The 20,681-nt window shown below is 45.1% G+C and overlaps 1 protein-coding gene and 1 non-coding gene across 2 annotated transcripts in view; both read right to left on the bottom strand.

The window, feature by feature from the left end:
* Positions 1-297: 297 nt before the first annotated feature.
* The window catches only part of LOC120457266, a 55,041-nt gene continuing 34,657 nt past the window's right edge, over positions 298-20,681 (bottom strand). The window contains 3 exon segments of the mRNA XM_039644684.1: positions 298-2,496; positions 5,525-5,650; positions 5,825-6,258. Coding sequence (XP_039500618.1) covers positions 1,779-2,496; positions 5,525-5,650; positions 5,825-6,258 — 1,278 coding nt within the window. The 3' untranslated portion in view covers positions 298-1,778.
* Trnap-cgg lies at positions 7,093-7,164 on the bottom strand. The gene has a single exon. It is a non-coding gene; the product is annotated as a tRNA-Pro (tRNA).

Raw genomic sequence — 20,681 nt, 5'->3', positions numbered from 1 at the left:
AGCGACAAACTGCAGTTGGCAAACCGAGAACGGGGGAAGGGGAGGGGGGAAGGGGGAAGAGGGAGTACCAAATCCCAAAAAACCCCATATACCATTTCCCAAATACGATACATAGTATCCCATGAATCCCATGATGAAATGAATGCCAACACAACTGCGGGTTAATTTTTTCAAATGTTTGTTAATTACATTTATTGTTTCCTTTTTGTTTTTGTGTTTTTGCTCTTGCACTCGCATTTGTTTTATATTTTTTTCAAGTTTTTTACTCTTTTTTCTCTTTAGTTTTGATTTTTTTTATATTTCATTTGCAATCGTTCTGGCTGCTTTAATTATTATTGGTTGCTGTCCAAAAACTTGGATTATGGTTTGTGTTTCTTCTTTTTTTATGTTTTTAATGTATATGCACGTATATATAAGTCTAAGCGGGTTTATCTTACACTTTAGATATTTTTGATTTAACTTTATGCCTGCTCTCTAACAATACAATACAAAAAAAATATTGGGTAATCGCTCTTACTTATTGCCGATTATTAGATTATTACGATATTTAACATAGTTTCGGTAATTCGATAGATAGGTAGTATTGTTTATCGCTCGTAGATAGACTGATGCTTATACACACACTTTGGTTTCTCCCGTACTTAGTATATTTGCTAGCTCCTTTCGAACGCTAATTACGCATATTGATTAGTGTTACATTAGATTGCGCAAAAAAAAAAAAAAGATTAATAAATACACCCATATTGTAACTAGTTCGCTTGGTTATAGATATACACACGCACGCACACAAATCCTTAACTTTACATCGACCTATCTTAGGCGCTTTACATCTAACGCTGGATCATCTGGATCATCTGGATCACCATCTGGCCATCATCAATGAATCCATCCTTAATGAATCCATCATCCAGCTCTAGCTACTTCTATACAACGTTCGCCATGGAAAGAACATTCTTTAGCCTCGCACTAAACTAAACTTAAATAATAATCAACAACGTTGCTCCAACAGACTTAAAATGGAATCAGAACAAAAATCATGTGTGCTTAAGTCGTGTGCAGAATGTCTCAATATTTACACATCAAAGTTCACTTTTGCCAATTGCCCTCTCTCTCTATCTCTATCTCTATCTCTATCTCTTCAGCTACCACTTCATTCTACCTCTACTCTACGATCCTGCGGCTCCTTCGGATTGCAAGGACACATGGAAAATCGAACATTGATCGGTGGGGATGTTTAACTCTCTCGATTTCGCAGGTCCACAACAAAGCCGTTTCGCTTCTCCTTCAGCCGCCTCTGTTTTACACTTCACTTTCATCAGTTTAGTCCTTCGTTTATTTTTAAACTTTTTGGCACTGCTTTGAATTTGTTTTGGCACCGCACGCTTCAAGCGTGAAAATAAAATTATTTATGCATATACATAGATAAATACGAATATATCTATATGGTGGAGTATGTTAAAAAAAAAAACGGATCGCGCTAATAAGTCAACAGTATACAAGGAAAATATGTACAGGTCTAGTGGAAACGAAAATAAAAAAAAAAACTTGTTTAAAAACGAATGGGGGACCATTCTCGAATAGAACTAAGTAAACATATTGTCTCTTAAATGTTAGGATCCAAAAATGTCTGCGAATTCAGCAAGTACTTTTGTGTAGGCTAACTAAACTAGGCCTTTAAAACTATAAAACTTGAACTCAGTCAAAGCAAACGAAGATTTGAATATCGATTCTGGATTTCTGTATCCTTTCCGCTAGCGTTTTCTCCCCCGTCGATTTCCTCAGTTGCGGTTGTAGAACTTTCTTTGGTAGCGCTTGCAGCCGCTTCCGATGCTGCCAACGCCTCCGCCACCTGCTCCTCCACCTGGTCCACCGGCGGATCCTGCTCCTCCTACTCCTACTCCTCCACCTCCTCCACCACCGCCCATTCCCAGGCCCAATCCCATGAGCTGTTGCTGTTGCTGTTGCTGCTGCTGTTGGTGATGCTGCTGATGCTGATGCTGGTGCTGATGCTGCAGTCCGAAGCCCGAGTAGAATTGCTGACTCGCCGCTCCAACTGCAACTCCAGCGCCGACTCCAGATCCCGGCACAATAGCCCCAGCGGCGCCCATGCCCAGGGCTTTATTTTAGCTGGACGCTCCCAGTTGATTCTTCATATGGGCAGCGGCGGCGGCGGCAGCAGCAGCTGCGGCAAACGGTGACCCACCGCCGGTTGGTGTCTGTGGGCCATTGTTGTTGTTATTGTGATCGCCAGGGGTGCGCGGTCCGTTGACCATGCCCACGCCATTCACATTGCCGCCTCCGGGTCCGCCGCCCAGCAATCCGCCAGCCGTATTCTGCGCCCCGGCCGCACCCGTCGGTGAGCCCTGGCCCAAGGAGGAGACGTGTCGCTTCAGCATCGGATGATTGGCCATCGAGGCGAAGACCAGGCGCTCCTCGTAGTCGTACTCGCAGAGTATCTTGTTCTCGCACAGGTAGAAGCGGTCGCCCACACAGAATCTGAAATAACAGGAAAACGGCAGCGGTTAGTACGATGGCATAACAAGTCGCCGAGGAAGTGGAAACGATTTTTCCACACGCTTAGGCAGCCCCAGAAGTCGATGAGGGGCATCAAAGGCAAAAAGGCACAAAGACAACAACGACGACAACGATGAGCGATGACAATTGACAGCGGTTATGGCGACTGTAGCTGCCAACCGGGGAACTCAGGAACTCACGAACTCAGGAACTGTCGTCTAAAAACAAAAGCAAAACGATTCCAAAGAACAAGGACAGCTACTCAGGTTGTGGCAGACAGGACGGGATCGAAACAGAAGCAGGACCAGGACCAGGACCAGGACAAGGAAGTCAGATAAGCGCTTGGCAATGTCGCACCGCTGTCAGCAACAGTTGGTGTGGCTGGAGCAATGGGGGCTGGAGCAGAGGAGCCTGTAGAGCTGGGAAGCTGGCTCCACATCGATGGAGTACAGAGTCGAGAGTACATTCAGCCAACTGCAAATAAAGTTGGCTGCCGGCAAGCTCTGCTTCCTGGCCATGGAGCCCAGCCCTTTGTCAAAATATTTATGTTAGCACCTGTACCGATGGCAGAGGCAACTGCCACGCCCACTCAGTCCAGCAAACAGACACACTCGATTCAAAGCAAAAGGGAGCTCGCATTACAAACGACCAAAAAAAAAAAACCAAAAAAAAAAAGGATACGATTCAGTGGGAGATGAGATAGAGTTGCGGTAAGCAGACGAGTGGATGTCCTTCGAAATGTGCTAAATCTAGTATTGAGAAGTGCGACCAAAGATGATTGTGCTTATTCCTTGTAAAATGGGACACAAGACATTTACATAAGCGGCAAAAGGTGCACGTTTAAGGACACTTAAACGACCGTATAATATCGCTCGAACATATTCCGCAGACTCGCAGAACTTTATCCATCTTTTCCATCATTCAGCTAACCCACCTCCTCCGCCGACGAATGCCAAAAAGAAACGCCTAAAGTTTGATTCCCAGAGGAGGAACGACGCGGGAACACTGCATCCATTTTTGGTAAGGAGAGTGGGTAAATCAGCTTACAGCAGACTTACAGCGGATATGAAATTTGGCTTTTGATTTACGTCAACATTTTGTTGGCCCGCTGGTTTCGGTTGCGTGGCCAAATCGATTGACGGCCCATGTGGGCGTGGCAGGGAGCAGGGAGCTGGGAGCTGGGAACTGGGAGCAGTGCACAGAAATCTGGCCAGAGCGGGTAAAAAAGCGCTTTGTTTATCTACCAAAACAGGGCAACAAAAGTCCATGAAAAAGAGTCAACAAAGTCGAAACTTTTGCTTCTTTTGCCACTGGCCTGGCATTGAGCGCACCTGTGACATGGCAATGGCAATGGCAATGGCTGTGGCGATGGAGATGGTGATGGCTATGGAAATGGACACGGACATGTTGATAAGTGAGTGCCTCTGTGCGGGACTCGCACATCCGGGCATTTCGTCCGCCTCCTCCGCACTCTTTCCCCACATCGATCAGAAGAAACCAACAGCAAATTGTCAACAGGAAGTACGTACCGAAATAAAATGGGGGGAAAAAAAAAAAAGATTGTGAAAAAAACTCGCGTGGACGAAAGATTTGACTTGGTTGCGACTCCAATCGCAGGAGAGCAAAGGATGTCGTCGACCAGTGCTGACGACAGGAAATTATGCAAACCTCACAGACGACTGCAATGCATTTTGCAACGTTTCCCAAACAGCAACAGGACTCAGAACTCAGGAATCAGGAATCAGGAATCGGGAATCCGGGAATCAGCGGCAGGACTCAACAGGAAAACTCTTTTTGTTTGCCAAATGAAAGCCCGCATTTTAAATGTGGCCATCCGACCAACAAACATGGTGCAGAGGAGCTGCCGCTGGCCATGTGGCCACGCCTCAATGGATTTTTTCGGCAATTGAATTAATTTACGTGAAAAATTGATTAGCAGCAGGTGGGGATGCATCTCCACTGATGCTGTTTTTTTTTTATGAATAACAGGGTGAAATGTAGGAATCACTTTGGTTTTCAGCAAGGCCTATGCTTCTCTCAGGCTTTTGCTATTAGGCTAAGCCAACTTTGCATTAGTGTTCTATATTCTAGTTGAGGAAAATTAACTACAATGGCACCTTCGCAAGGGTGAACTACTCCAAGTTCGTTGCTCCTGTTACATTTTTAAAGGCAATTCTCGGCAATGCGAAAACAAAGGGGCAGCAGGAGCAGGAGCAAAAAACAGGGAGATTCCCGGATAAGGAGCGGTGGTTAAACGGGTGGAGACGATTCTCACAATATGCCAATATGTTTTAACATTTATTTCAATATTTTTTTACCAGCCAGCACCGTGTGGCGGCGCTTTTAATATTTAATGTTCGCTCCCTTGTTCCGCTGCACAATCGACGACTATGCCGGAGGTTTTCTGGTGGACCGGGAGCCATGGAGGCATATGTGCGCCCTCATTATTAATGCAGAAACCCGAAACGAAAACGAAACCAAACCAAACCAAGCCAAACCAAACAAATGGAAGAATGAGACGCGAACCCATCCACTGGGCAAGCAGGCTACAGTTTAAAGCTCTCCAGAGTGACATTTCACGAATTGGCCAAGTCCAATAAAATATTTGAGGCCCGTGGAATGCTGGGCGATGACTTGATGGCACCCAAAAGGGTTCAGTTCGGTTCGTTCGGTTCAATGCGAAATTTATGCGGTTTTCATAGAAAACGTATGACACTAAAGGGCCTTTACCACCCCGTTTGTTTAGCCGTTAGCTTGTAAACGACGGCAATTTGCTGCCTTCTGCCGGCACGTTAATAAAACTTCAAGTGCCACTTTGGGCCCACTCCGATGGGCCGAAGATTAAAAAGGGATTCATGCAGCCACCTCCAATGCGAATCTCTGTGCAAATTGCCCATAAAAATGCATGCTAAATCGTTTAGTCGCTCCCACATGATGAATGATGGCTGATGGCTGATGGATGGGCTGCACCCACAATGGGGCAATGGGCCAGAATCGATTCGATGCTCACCTGTGGTTACACTGTTGACAGGCGAAGCACTCCAGATGGTAGACATTGGTGCGGGCACGCATCACCATCTCAAAGGCTGGGATCACCTTGCTGCAGGCGGCGCAGTAGCCCGTGTTGCCGAACAATCTGCAGCGAAAAGTTATAAAGATATTAGTGAATATTAAGAAAATGGTTCTTAGTTCTTTAGCTGTTCATCTACGCTCTATACTGTTGCTATCAAGTTGGGTATACAAAGTAGCTAGGTATTCTATAAGTACTATACTATCAAATAGATCTAGTTGTTATTTCGACGATGCTAACCTCAAGTAGTCCCGCTTGCAGAGCATCAGGTTGCCCTTGGTGTAGAGCGTGGAGCCCACCTCGCCCAGGCGGCAGTCGCAGCAGCCGCACTTGAGGCAGTCCTCGTGCCACAGCATGTCCAGGGCGCGGAGGAGGTAGCGGTCCTGGATGTGCTTGCCACAACCGGCGCACAATTGGCTGCCGTTATTGTTGTTATTGTTATTATTGTTGGCAGCGGCAGCGATGCTCTGGACATTCCCGTTGCCATTGTTGCCGCCACCGGCACCGCCGGAGTTGACCACATTGACCACGTTCCCATTGCCATTGGGATTGGGGCCGTTGTTCTGGCCACCGCTGTTCATGCCGGCGTTGGTTTGCTGCGATTGCTGCTGCTGTTGGTTGGAGGAAAGCCCGACGAGTCCGGGTTCGGTTTTGGTAATGTCCATAGTCATCATCTGCAAATAGAGGTGGAGATCATTTCGTTACTCGAGGTTCCACCGCTGTACTTGTATGTGTGTGAGTGTACATTAACGCTACTGAATCCCTGCCAATAACTGGAGACGGGGGCCAATCCCCACTGCCACTGATATGCCTGCGGTTCCAGCTCCCTCGCCTGCACGTGGGGCACGAAGAACTTGTCCATGTTGTAGAAATTGACGCGCTCTTCATCTTCGCAGTGCACACTAGCGTTGTAGAGGAACTCCATTGCGATATTTCCCCCGATTTTCAACAATTTTCTAAGCGAAATGACCCGCGAAATATCTGAAAGCTATTGCTTTTTACGAGCAGTGTTGGTAAAGTCTTACAGATCTGTCAAAATCACAGCTACAACATTTTACCGTTGGCCAATACACAGAAAAAAAAAACTTTTTAATGGAACGTAAGCATTCTCCTAAATGACATACTTAAATGTGCGTCGAATAAAGAGTTCTATAGGGGTATCAACATTAATATGATTTCTGAATTGTATTCCTAAGTTTTAAGTTTGGTGCCCTTTTTTTGCTTGTAAATTTCTTCAAGTGTCGGCCACTGGCATTGTAACGGCACTTAACAGCTGCAACAGAGTGTTGTGAAGTGCGCACTGCTACGGCGGCACCAGAGTGCGAATGATCACTATTGTGCAGCATACTTTTAGGCTTACTAGTAATGCGAACTCGGAATTCGCACATCATTGCACACATTTCGCAAAATATTAATAATCTGCTAAAATGTGATTGTTCGCAATTAAATGGTGCAATATTCATGTTACACATTACTTCTTTAGAATAAAAAAAATTACCTTTCCGCTTGGGCTCGTCCGGGAATTGAACCCGGGACCTCTCGCACCCGAAGCGAGAATCATACCTCTAGACCAACGAGCCTGGTTGAACCGCCTGCTGCCAATCACCCAATACAAAGCTAGCGATCGTTTTCCCCTTTCCATTTAACCCCTTTCTGACCAACCCTACGCGCAATTTCCCAACTCTGTTGGGCAACTGGAATGCTTTCTTAGCAGCTTTTTTTGAAAAAATACCATAATATCTCATGTTTATTGCCTCGCTTTAAATAGTTTAAATGGTAGTATGTATGTATCTCAAACTGTTGTCGCCCGATAACGTTGACGTTAACAGAAACCAGCAAAGCGGCCAGCCAACAACAAATCAATACAAGCAAAAGGCCCATTTGCCCATACACAAATTCGTGGAATGCCAAGCGGCGATTTAAAATAACGAGATTTATGACAAATTGGCGCTACCCATCCCCTTGCCAACGCTAAATAGTTTGTTGCCATGTGCGAGTTTCAGCAAGAAGCGGGGAAACCCTAAAAATATGCAATGCCTCTGCAACATGATGCACCCACTACACTGAACAAAGCTGGAAATCTTTTCATATAATTATTGCCTATTTATTATTTATTAAAGAAATTTGCAATTATGTTATATTATAGTTCTAAATGTACTGGTAACATGCAAAGCAAAAAACTTTGTGAAAATATTTCGTTGATCTGTTAAAAGATTCAGGAGAACTTTAAGCACTTTCACATTTAGTTTTTTCCAGTGCATCATTCGCTGCCCCTCACAGAAGTTGGACACACAATGTGCGCCGTGTCTGGTTGTGCCTTTGGCCGCCTCTCTTTTCGCTGATTGCCCTCGTCCGTGTCCGTTGTCGTCCCCTGTCCGTTTCCCCTGTCCGTTTCCCCTGTCCGTTTCCCTTGTCCGTTTCCCCTGTCCGTTGCCCACGGCCGGACAACCGGGCCAAATGGCTCGCATTAAGCCCTGCGCCATGTAGCGCCAACTGTGACCTCGACTTGACCACGGCCCAGAGAGATGGGGCGTAGGTGTAGGGGTTATGCAGCTGCTGGAAATGACTTTAATTAGACGGTCGCCTCCGATTCCCAATCCCCAATCCCCTCCACTGCCTGGGAGTGGGGTGGAAAAGTCATCAGAAGTTGATGCCCGCTGGCCATTCAAGGGCTCCGGCTCCGGCTCCGGAATGCCAGATGGGTTGGTGCAAGTGGATGGCTGGGTGGCTGCCACTGCACTGCGCCGCCGACTCATAAAAATTCAATCAAATCAATTTATGTAAATTTAACGCGACGTTTCAAACAATAACAGTACTGGACTGGAGGACCGTAGGAGTGCAGATGGAGGATGGAGGCTGGAGAATGGGGTATGGGGTATGGGGTATGCAGCGCATCAAAACTCAATTTTGGCAGCTGCAACATGCAACGCCAACATGCACCACAAACTCCCTGCACCCCGCATCCCGCTGCCAGCACAGACTGCATTGTTATTTAGTTTAGACAAATGAAATCGAATGCTAAACGCCGCTCGGAAAAGCGCGCGTCCATATTAGATTTTCATTTTCAATTGCATTGCCACCAGCGGCCGACGTGGGCGTGGCTGCATGAATGCTTTATCAGGCCACCGCCCCCATCTCTCCCCCATCGCAGATTCATAGTTTTGACGAACTGCCCCACCGCCGCCCCGGTTTTTCTCTCTGTGCTTCTGGGCCGCTCAATTAATTTATGCATTACATTGCCACAAAATGCTTTTCAATTTGCATCCAATTTTGGAGCGATGCGGAGATAGGCCGCTGGCAAATGATCTCGCTGCTGCTGGCAGTTTGATTGATTGATTGACTCACCCACTGACTGACTGATATGTAATTAGTTTAGTTAGAGTGCGATCGAAGTCTTTAAATCTATTTGCCCACTTGAAAACTAGAGATGTATGCAAAGAGGCTGCCATCCTGATGAATCTATCAATTTGAACAACAGCCCCCCCATCAAAAACTCAAATAATAATATTTTTATATACAATTTTGGGGCCTCTTTTGGATGGATTAATGCTGTTAGATAGATTATTAATTAAAGGCGCTTCGGATTTGGTAGTGCCCCAGGCTGAGCAGTCCGGAATTCTTCCGTCTGTGGAACCACCCTGTGCACCCCACATTTCCGCCTCCCCAACCCCTTTCCTCCCCCACTTCCGCCCCCTGCCGCCGCTGAAAAAGCCTTTACCGAACTAATTGCGCGACCAACGACACTCATTAAAGCCAATCAATATTCAAATTTCACGTGCCAGGTGGATTTGTGGGCGGTGGAAGGTGGGCGGTCCATCGTATTCCGGTCAGCGCCATAATACCCGGTCTACCTTCTTGCGGAGACCCTCTGGCGTTTTCACAGTTTAGTTTGCTAAGCGAAGGTGGGTGTGGGTGGTGGTGGTGGTGGTGGTGGTGGTGGGGTTTTTGGTTCGTTCCGTTCCGGACGAGGCGCTCTATAATTATGCATATGCATGTGACCCAAGTTAGTGGCAAGTTAAACCCTTTTTAACCCCAATTCGAGGCACAAAGCCGAGGGGCTTTCTCCTCTGGAAATTACGGGTTTGCACGCAAGTTAACGGAAGTTACTTGCTTACTGGCTTCTTGGCCAACACCCCTTACGCCCCATGCCCCCTTTTGTTTTACCCCTTTTTTCTTGGGTTACGAAGGTGAAAAGGGAACCTCTTGGAATTGAGCTGATTTCTGCGGTCAGTTATGGTTTATGGTTTATTTATTTGGTCGCCGCAATTTTGTGTCACGTTTTATGCACTTCGCAGGGGTTGGCCCTTCACTTAAGGGTTCTCCGCTCGTGTGGAGCACTTTTAATGACACTAATTAGTGGCGGGGCTCATGTGACAAACGCACGTTGGTTGGAGTATGGGAAATGGAAAATGGGAAATGGGAAATGGAAAATCACGCGGCTAAAATCCAACGAACAACAGCTGTGCGCTGCTGCATCATCCCCATCCTTAATTGGTAATTAATTTATTTTGCATAATTTTTCGCGCCGTACTCTCTCTCTCTCTCTCCCTCTCTGGTCCGCAGCCATGCACATTATGCCGCTGACATGTGCGGGGGGAGGGGATTGGTGGGGGGAGTTGCACATATATTTACTTTACGGACTTTGGCGATTCGCGGGGCAGGCAGTTCGGTCACAAAGGTGTCAAAAAGTGCGAATTAAGTGCGAATAAACGTGCTGAGCGTGCAGCGGCAGAGACAGCCAGGACCACGCCCCCTCCAATCGGCCAGCCGCCGCCCTTGCACCACCTGTCTCGCATTGGGAAAATTTGCATCGAGTCACGAAAAATAAATGTAAATTTAATTTGCATACGCAGCGCTGGAAAATCGCAGTGCGGAAGTGGGAAAATATTTATAATGAAATTATGCGAATAAAAATGCCAAAGGGTAATGAGGGATCCTTTGATCCTTTTTACAATACATAATTGATTAAGCAGAAGTGTGAAGACTTGAGACAGTATTTACTTCACTCTGCATATAATTTTGTTGTGTTTTATTAGTAACTTATTGCTTTAAATTTGGTAGTAACTTTAAGGAAAATCGTTATAAAAACAGCGGGAGGAACCTTCACATACACGCTCGCTAGCATCCAATTCCATTTGGAATGTCCTTTGGCCATGCAAGGCTTCCCAGGATGCCCGCCCCACTAACCTTTCACCACCCACCCCCACCCACCCACTTTCCAGGCAAACTTATGCACAACAAGAACAAATTACCAGCAACAAAAGGCGGAGGTAGAAACAAAAAGCGCCAAGGAAAGCAAAAAAGGAATGAAAAACGTCAAGTACGCGACATGAAAACTAAAACAAAGCCAACGACCATGGCGCAAAAGAGCGCACAAAAAGTATAAATAACGAGAAGGGAAATTAAAATAAAATATAAAGAACAACAAGAAAACAATCAAAATTCATTTTTAATTTTTATGCCATAAAAATGCAAACGAAGACGCAAAGTCCGAAGGTGAATGGATGGGGGAAATGGGGAAACAATGCTGAAATGGTCACCAAAACGCCCAGGCACGAAACTCCTCATTGCCAGGACGAAGTCCAACCAGCCAGCCAGCCAACCAACCAACCAACCAACCAGGTGGATGGGGTTGGAAATGGGAAAGGGGCTTGAGGATTGGGATGCGGATTGGGAAATGGAGAATGGGGAGCATGGAAACATGTTGCGCAACAAGGCAAAAACGTCCTGCGAACGGTTGGGACATGTTTTATGCCATTTATATTGTTTTTCTCGGACTTATTATTTTTTCTCGTTTTGGGTGCAAAAGTTTCAGGGGGAGTTTCTTCTTCTGCTCCGGCCGGTGGAAAATTGTGAAAGGAGACGTCAAGTGGCTGGGCAACAATTAAATTCCCATTGCGAGTAATTGCGAAGCTCCCTCTCGAATGTACTCAAACTGCCATAAATACTAATCAAAATCAAATGCACGCACCGATTGCGATTGGCGTGGGTGGGGAACAATGAAGGGACAAGGACATCGAAGGGACATCTAGGGCGACACTTGGTCCTGTCATTGGCAGCAATCTAGAAGCTGGAGTCCTTGCGCACTCCAAAAACCAAGCTAAACCAAGCGGCAAGCACCACGTTTCTGTGCCAAAAACCAACATGATGTTAAAGATATATAAATTTGTATTTCCTTTGTATGCCAATCGAATGTTAAAAGAAAAGCGTAAGGAATTTTAGATATTTCCCAAGCGCAGTATCAAAATACACAAGTTTGTGCACCGAAAAATGGTTTGTTGGGAATGCATGATGGATATGCTTAACACTTTTAACTTTTAACTTTTTCCAGTGCACCTACCACATTTCGGTGTCCATGCGGATTTCGAATCCGATTGTGCCAAGTGCCATCGAGTGCCCCATCAATGTATTGTTGTTCCCTCGATCCGACAACAAATGCTGCCTGCCACATGCACCACTTCTTCGTTCGGCCTAGAGCTCCACACGCACCACCCTTCCCCCAACAACAACAACAACAACAATTTACCCCCATTTCGATTGCCGCCCCCTGCAGCCCGGCAATCATCGACCCGCATTGTTGTTTGATTTATGCGACTTGCTGTTGCTGTTGTTGCTGTTGCTGCTCCTTCGCCAATTGTTGTTATATGTGTTATTGTTCTTGCAACAGTTATTTGTTGTTTATCGTGGTGTGGCAACATATGGAGGCGGTAGCCAGCAGATGTACTACACGTAGTTATTGCTGGCGTTATTTGTTAATCTATTTGTACGCATTTGATGTCGGCACTTCTTCTTCATCCGCACACACATACATATATGTATGTATCCCCACCAAACTGCTAAGTGAGATTTATCCCGGCGAATCGCACCCTTCATACCCCTTATGTCCCTCATACCCCACAATATACCATACCCTTCACACCCGTCAGTCGCACACTGTGCGTTTTATTTTGATTTGTTACTGGGTGTTTTTTCTTGTTTATGGGGGGGTTTATGTGTAGGACTTGGAGCTTTGAGTGGCGAAACTAAGCCAAAAACCCGGCCAAAAACCCCCCCACACAAACTCCCCTTTCACCATTTGCAACGATAATGCCAACGATGTACGACACAGCAGTGGAATTTTTATTAAGTTGTTTTATGCCTTGTGTCGTTTTGTTGCCGTCGTTGGTTCGCTCGCTGTTATTTGTTTCTGCTTAAACAATTACGACAAATTGCGCTTTTATGGACCGAGGAGCATCCAAACCACGAGGAGGATGGCGACACGCACACGTCATGTGCAAAGCCCACAGCGCTAATATCCGATACGATCCGATCCAATTCGATCCCATCCGATACAATCCGATCTGATGCCTGATGGCTCTCCAAAGTGAACTGCACTCCACTGCACTCCACTGCACTCCACTCCACTCCACTGTACTCCACTGGCCACCACTCTCCACTTAACTCATCTCGACTAAACTCTGGGTGCAGTCGTTAAAGTCCACTTCAAATAGAGCTTAATTGCCTCACAATGCCAAATGCAGTTTGCAATTTGCAGTTTGCAGTTTGCAGTTTTCAGTGGCAGTTGCAACTGCAACCGCTGCCATGAAGCGGCGTTAATTAGGTGAAAGCATCCGCTAAGCAGATCGGGTCACAGCGCTCCAAACAAAAAAAAAAAAAAGTACAGAAGGAGGGGAGAACGGATGCCAGGCGGGAAAAGATGCCACGGCCATCGGATAATCCGCTAGGAGGAAGTCGCTCACGATACATGCAACGTAGTGGCAAGTGCATCGGATTGGTTCATCCTAAGCTGTGTTAGCCAAGAATAAGCTGGACAATGAGCAGCGCTAAAAAGATGAATATGCTCATGGTATATTCATCTTAAGACTTCCTAGATGATAGATAGACCCAAGAAATGAGCATATATGACGGGTTGGCATTTGAGGATCAGCCAAAAAGCTGTGACATATGTAGGGAAACTCCACATTGGTAGGTAGAACTCTGCATATTATTGAGTATCTATATCATGGGTGCATTTCTAGGAACTCCATCCGGTCCGCAGCTGCACACCTTTTGACAGCGCCCATCTTGATCTGTAACCCAAGTCCCAAGCTCCATGCCATGCCCCATGCTCCCAGCTCCCAGCTCCAATCTCCAAGCCAGGTTCACATCCCCAACTGACAGTTTCAATTAGACTTTAACACTCCGCACAGAGCTCGGGGAGATGCGGTGTCCCAGTCGGAGTTGCAGTGCGATGACGATGGCGATGGCGATGGCTCTCTCGCTGGCCTTCTCTCAAGTGGCTGGCAATTACGTTCAATTAAGTTGGCCATGTTGGTAACGGATGCAGTTGCAGTTGGCCAAATGCGTGGCGGTTGTAATTAAACGATGGCCGCTGCGCTGCCTGGACAGAAAACAGAGAACAGAGGAGGCGACTCCAACTCCGATTCCGACTTGGAGTCCGTTGGACTGAGCCGAGTTAACTGCCGGCATGCCACCTAATCATAAATGATACCAAAAGGAAATGCTCCTCACGATCAGCACCTGCTGCTCCTCCGTCCACGGAGTTCAGTCCACTAATTACATTGATTCTTAGACGATTGCAATGGGGCTGTGAATGTGGCACTGGCACTGAGCGAAAATGGGGAGCAACTTATTTAGTTAATGTATCAACCAAAGTTTATTTCTTGGCATTTCCTAAACCAACTCTACAGACTTCTTAAACTTTTGTTTTAAGAAGCCTTTTTTTAAGTTTGCCATTGGCTTAGTTTCACCCTTTTTCTCTCTGTGCATTGCTGCATCTGTGTCCGTGACTATTCACATGCCTCAGTTGCATTCAGAGCTGCAGAGCTCGGCCAACGTCAACGTCAACTTAATTAATTGTGCGTCCGGCCGCACTCCCGTTCCCCCCTCCCCCTGCCCCATTCCCCCGTTCCCCCTTACCATACCCCTTACCCGTATTTAACCCCTTCGGCAGCTGCTTGCCATTCAAAGTTGGTGACCAACACAACTCGTTTCTCCTCGCAATCGAAGCCAATCCAAGCGATCTCAATCCGATCCGCGACTTTGAGTCTGAGTCTGATTCCGATTCCGATTCCGATCACTGCAATTTCTATTTGCGCGCAAATTGCTAATTTTGTGGAAAACACATTAATTAGCGCAAAATCAGCGAGCCAAGTTCAGTTGCAGCTATTTGTTTTACTTGCAGCTTGTTCGACTTCAGTTGCAGTCCCAAGAATGCGACTCTCGATCGTTGGCAGCTGCGTGAATGAAGATGTACAGAGTGGCACACAAATCGAGTGTCAGATACTCGTATCTATTAAAGTTCTAGATCCCCAGAGAAAACCTGATAAATCAGGGCTTTACCTACTTAACATTTTTCAATATATGTACTAAATATTCGTATAATGATATCATTTCAGTTACTTAAAGTTACTATAAAACGATACTAAATGTGATTAGTTTTGGTTTGCTTGCGATTTATCTACTAAGCCTTTCTACTCCAGTACCTCTATAGAAATGTTCTATTATTTTTTTTCCTGAGAACTTGCTACACCTAAGTATTCACTACTCCCCTCTCTCTTCCGCATTACAAGTGCTCCATTAATTAACTTATTCGCAGTGCTCTGCCACGATGCTCATTAATTAATCGGAGGAAAACGGAGCCAATCAATCGGAGCGTAAGAGCGATGGATATTTATTAAGCTCGCCGCTTTTGTTGTTGGTTAACTGTGTCAATTGTTGTTTGATCAACACTTGTACAAATGTACGCCGGGGCGATGATAATAATTGATGATTTAATTTGCTTGTTTGAAGACGCAGATAAAGAGCTTCCACCCCACTTGACCAGATACACGGAAAAGCGAACAAAAAACACAGAAACAGAAACGAGACAATGATAAGGAAAGAGCCACACACACAAATGCTGGCATTACAGCATTACACTTAATTACATTTGCGAATCGCATCGAAACGAAACGAAACGAAACGAATCGAATCGAGTCGAATCGAAAATTACAGACACATTAAACAACGGTTAACTGGCCGAGGCAAAGGACCCAACGGCATCATCATTGGCATCCTCGGTGCTCATCATCTCCAGCTCCAACTCCAACTTCAACTCCAGTTCCAACTCAAACATCTCGCAGCATTCTGCAATGTCATTAATAACAGAACAGAGCTGCGTCCACTGACCACAACAATGCATCCGGCGTTCCAGGATGAGATGGTCAGCAGAAGACATATTTACATAAGCGATTTTCTGCAGAGCCGCGCCTCCCCCCCACCAAACACCACCCACCACCCACCGCCCACCGTGGAGCCCGCATAAGGTCGCAGTTTACTCACTCCACACCGCCCAAGCCTAAAAGTGATAAGAAACACCAACAAAAAAAAAAGGAGACATGTATGAATCATGGCCAGAACACAATGGTTATTGGGTTGGTAATAGCCAAAAACCCTGCCACCAAAAAGGAAATCCATACTTATCAGCATATAGAGAAAACAAGTTTATTGAATTCATAAAACTACATATCTTTACGGAAAAGCTTCCTTTGAAATCAGATACCAAACACTACCCATAATAATCTCTCAAAAATATAAATATCAAGATGGCACTGGCTAAATCATAAACACCTAAATGTTTGCTATTAAAGCACTGACTTTCATTCCTTTCGCTCAGTGTAGTGTGTCGGATGCCGGTGGCTTCGCCTTGGCCACCTCTCCGCCAGCTCTCCATCCTCCCAAACCACCTCCTTCCACACAGCTGAGCACGAACCGTTTTATCAGCACGTTTACACCGTATTTACTTCATTTTAATAAAATTTCATGTGATTTTAAACGTTGACGATGTATGTCGATGTCTGCGAATGAAAAGCGCAGTATCCAGAAACTCCACGTGCGTGTGCATCGTGTATGCTCCTGTGTGTGTGTGTGTGTGAGTGTGTGTGCATGTGTTTGTTTGTATGGGTTAAAAATGCACAATTGCTCATTCGAATGGAAATTATTTACACATTGGACACTGATTTACTTGATGGCAGTGCAGAAACAACAACGCCGCCAATGTCAGCCACTTCGCTCTGCATCTGAACGCCTGTGTGTGCGTGTGCCGTTGCATATGTGTGTGTGCGATGTGTGGAATTGACCAGGAGCGTCCTTGGAAAGGGAGCGCGAGTTCCAACAGTTGACACTCAAAAAATGGCTTTTTATTCCTGATCTTGACGAAGAACAGCGACTAAAAGTCTTCTATTGCCATGAATAGGTGAATGTTTGCAGTCAATCGATAATTTCGATAGCTTCTAGGCATACACCTGTTCAATTGCGATATAATCGATAGATATAGATAACACCAAGGTAGAAAGATTGCCCTAATAAGAAAGCAATACTTAATTATAAAATAGCCTTGCTGTTAAGTGCTACTCGATCCCCCTTGAAAGTGTCCCTATGGCGCCCCTGATTTGCATTCGCTGCATTGTGTGTGTGTGTGTGTGTGTGTGTGAGAGCGGGTTTGTGTCGGTTTATTAAAATCCTTTCTGCTTGGTTATGTTTTATATGAAATTACTCAAGTGCAACCGACTGTGTTTACGCCGGGCTTTCTGTTATTGTTTTTTCCTGCTCCTTCTACTTTAATTTTTGTATTTTTTTTTGCGTGTTTTATTCAAATTTTTGGTGTGTGTTTTTCCGCATTTTTTGTGTCCGCTTTTTCTGCTCGTGCTTTATTGTTGTTTTTAATTATCATATGCACACGAATTGCCGCTGTGTCTGTGTGTTTTATGTGCCGCCATCGTTGTTGTTAATTTAATTTTGCAATTATTTGCAATGACGTTTAATCGAAATTTAAATATTATTTATTTGAGCATGAAAAATATGCCACCAGCAGCAGAGCTCCACGTTTACTTTGACCCTTAACCCCAAGTAGCCCAAGTAGCCGCATAAACATACAAGTATTTTCAAACATCGAACATCAAACATCAAAACGAAATCACTGAGTGACAGCGGCGAATAAAAAACCTAAACAAACTTGTCAGGCGATCTCGTCTCTAATTGCATTGAATACAAATTAATGCATATAGTAGATTGGCGATAATTAGTGAATGAACAAGCGTGATTTGCTGGCTAAGCAGCGCCGCAGATTGTTGGGCAATCAGCAAAACGGCTGAAACGACAACAAAATGACAATTAATTGAATATGATTTCTGAAGAGAACATTCAAATATCACGACATGTTGTGGAGAACCATATGGGCGGCCATAGCCGACTTATCGCCTACTCTATGGTACGGAAATTCAGTTGCAGAACGGCGATCGGTGCTGTGATTTTAAATGGTTTTCATTGTTCGCAGTTCACACAATAGGCTTGCCATCAAAACTTCCAACTGATGATCATCATCATCATTATCTTCATCATCATCATTATCTTCATCATCTTCATCATCATCATTATCAGTTTGAGCATCATTACAATCGGCTGCAGCATCGACGGTTATCACAAAAGCGGCTCTCATAACATTTAGCTGGCTGTCGGCATTCACTTGGCTTTTCAATGGCCAGACACAAAAGCCAAACGAAATAAATAAATAATTGGCAATAAAAATACAATTTGCACGATCATACATATACGATTTTGTCATGTAATTGGCTAACTAACTAACCGACCGAATGAATGAATGCTTGTCATACGGATTGGACAAAGACGAAGACGCAGACACCCTACCAGAATACAAAAAGGGTGAAATACCAAACTTTCCAAAAAAACAATCATTAGAAAAACTTGAAATTTTCCAAATACCAAATTACTTGGCACAGAGATTTATGGATGTTAAATAGAGGTATTCAAATGCGTTCATAGTGCAATGGGTATATATCAATATATCAATATTGTGACCTTCAGGGCTTGAGGGTATCTAAGCAGCCCAGTGTTGCGGCAACATGTTGCTTATGGGTTTAATTAGTAGCTGTTGTTGCGATTCCCGTTTCTTGCCGTTAATTAAATTGTATTTTCGCTGCTTGCTGCTTCCGCTAGTCTCTCTCGTTCCCTCTCTTTCTGTCTATTAACTTGCCTCTCTCTATCTCTCTCCCTCTCTCTCTATCTCTCTCTCTCTCTCTCTCTCTCACTCGCTCTCTCTGTGGCATCCATCTTCGCGCTTAATTTGCTGCCTTTATGCTTTTGTTCTGATCTGTGCGAGCAGCGTTCGCTTAATTGGCTGCCAATTTATTTTATTTGCGCAAAATTGCAGTCGAACCGCGCGAGAGGCACACAAAAACCGAACAAACAAAAAAAAAATGGAAAAAAAAATTCCGAAAGCCAGCAGCAACATGTTGCGCTCCCACACGCAGTCAGCGGCAAACGTGGATCCACTGCGAGAAAATATGCTCAACATTTGGTTGTTATAATAGAAAGAATTTAATTTTAATAATAGCTAATGGGGCTACTTGTTTTCAATGTGTGTACATTTTTTATCAAATCGGGATCACCAAAAAAATGTTTTGTTACGAAAATTGAAATGAAATACATTAATTAAATTAAATTAAAATAGGCCACTTAAGAACCCACTTAAACTAGAACCAGCTAGCATACAACATTATGTCACTGTTCAGCTAAATTGTTTCCAGTGCAGCCGGTGACTGCGCCGTTGCAGCGCTGCCAATTAATACGCCGTTCTAATTTTTATGACATTATTAAGGAGGCATCGCATCGCATCGCTTGGCATCGCACAGAGTGGCCATGATATGTCCGACTGCGACTCCAACTGCGACATCTTCGTTGCCTTTTATGTGCAGTTTATGGAACTTAATTGTTGCAAGTGGCCGCGTGCAACGGCACTCGGCAACTCAGCGTGTTGCTAGGCGAGGGCCGCCACAGAAGTTCAAGGCTGGCCTGCCAACCAAAATAGAAAACCAGCAAAGCCAGCAACTTGTGCAACTTGCAACTCTCAACCTGACAACCGGCAACATGTTGCTCCCATTTATGTGTGAAGTGGTTGCTCCTCCAAGCCCCTACCTCCTCCCTCTCCATCTATCCCATCCACTCCATCCACTCGATCGACAATCTCCTGCCCCCCATCCATCCGCTCATCATCCATGTGCAGTCTCTGCATTCCTTGGCAGCTTCATTAACAATGTTTGTTGTTGCTGCTGCGGCTACTGTTCGCCCTGTTTGCCCTTTTTGCCACATGTCTTTGCTTGTGTTTTTGCTACTGTACCACACAGTAGCTGCAACTGGAGCTGCACTGCACCACCAGCCACCAGCCACCAACCAGCAACCAGCAACCACCAACCACTGGAGGCTCCAGACTAAAGGGGACTTTCGGTTTTTTCATCCTTTTCATCCAACCCTCTGCTGTCCCTCTGGCCGACCACTTGTTGCTGCTGTTTTTACTAATAATTGGCTTCAATGAGTTCCATAATTGTTTTGCTTTCGGACTTTTAATGATGTCGTCGTCGTCGTCTCCATCTCCGTTGTTGTTTGCTGTTGTTGCTGCTGCTGCTGCTGCTGCTGCTGATGTGCCTCCTGCCGCTGATGCCGGGTAGTCATCATCATTTCTGCAGCCTTGTCATTTTGTCCACTTGGATCACTTGGGTTGGGTTGTGCTCGGAGATCGCCAGCAGATCTTCAGCCTAATGGTTGCTAATGATAACTTGAGGAGCCAATTATGCATGGTGGGTTATGCAGCAACAGGTCAGAGGTCAGTTGTAATAAATTGGGCAATTAGAGGCTATCTTCCATGATCACAGCTATATTATATTATGTCTTTTATTTCACTTAAGTGCTATGATTAACTTATTTTGCTTTAAAGCTCTTTAGACTGCTTAGGCGCTCTTTAACATCCGTACTTTTGATACGTTTTATTGCTGCCATTTAATTCCTGTTAATACTGTTAATAATTTAGTAATGAAGCCTTTGTTCTTTATTTCAAGTAGTATTTTCTATTTTTCTTCTTTTTATGCTTTTTAGAGCTTTGTGCACTCCTATAGGCTCTTGCATCTTGCCACATCGTCTGCTATCGCTGCTTGCTACCAACGGTTGCCGCTGGCAACATGTTGCTGTTGCTGTTGTTGCTGTTGTTGCTGCCGCTCTTCATGTTGCTGTTGCTGTTATTATTTTGTACAAGCAATTAAATGCC

The sequence above is a fragment of the Drosophila santomea genome, chromosome X (assembly GCF_016746245.2).
Source record: "Drosophila santomea strain STO CAGO 1482 chromosome X, Prin_Dsan_1.1, whole genome shotgun sequence".
NCBI classification, from domain to species: domain Eukaryota; kingdom Metazoa; phylum Arthropoda; class Insecta; order Diptera; family Drosophilidae; genus Drosophila; species Drosophila santomea.
This window is presented reverse-complemented; position numbering and strand designations above follow the sequence as displayed.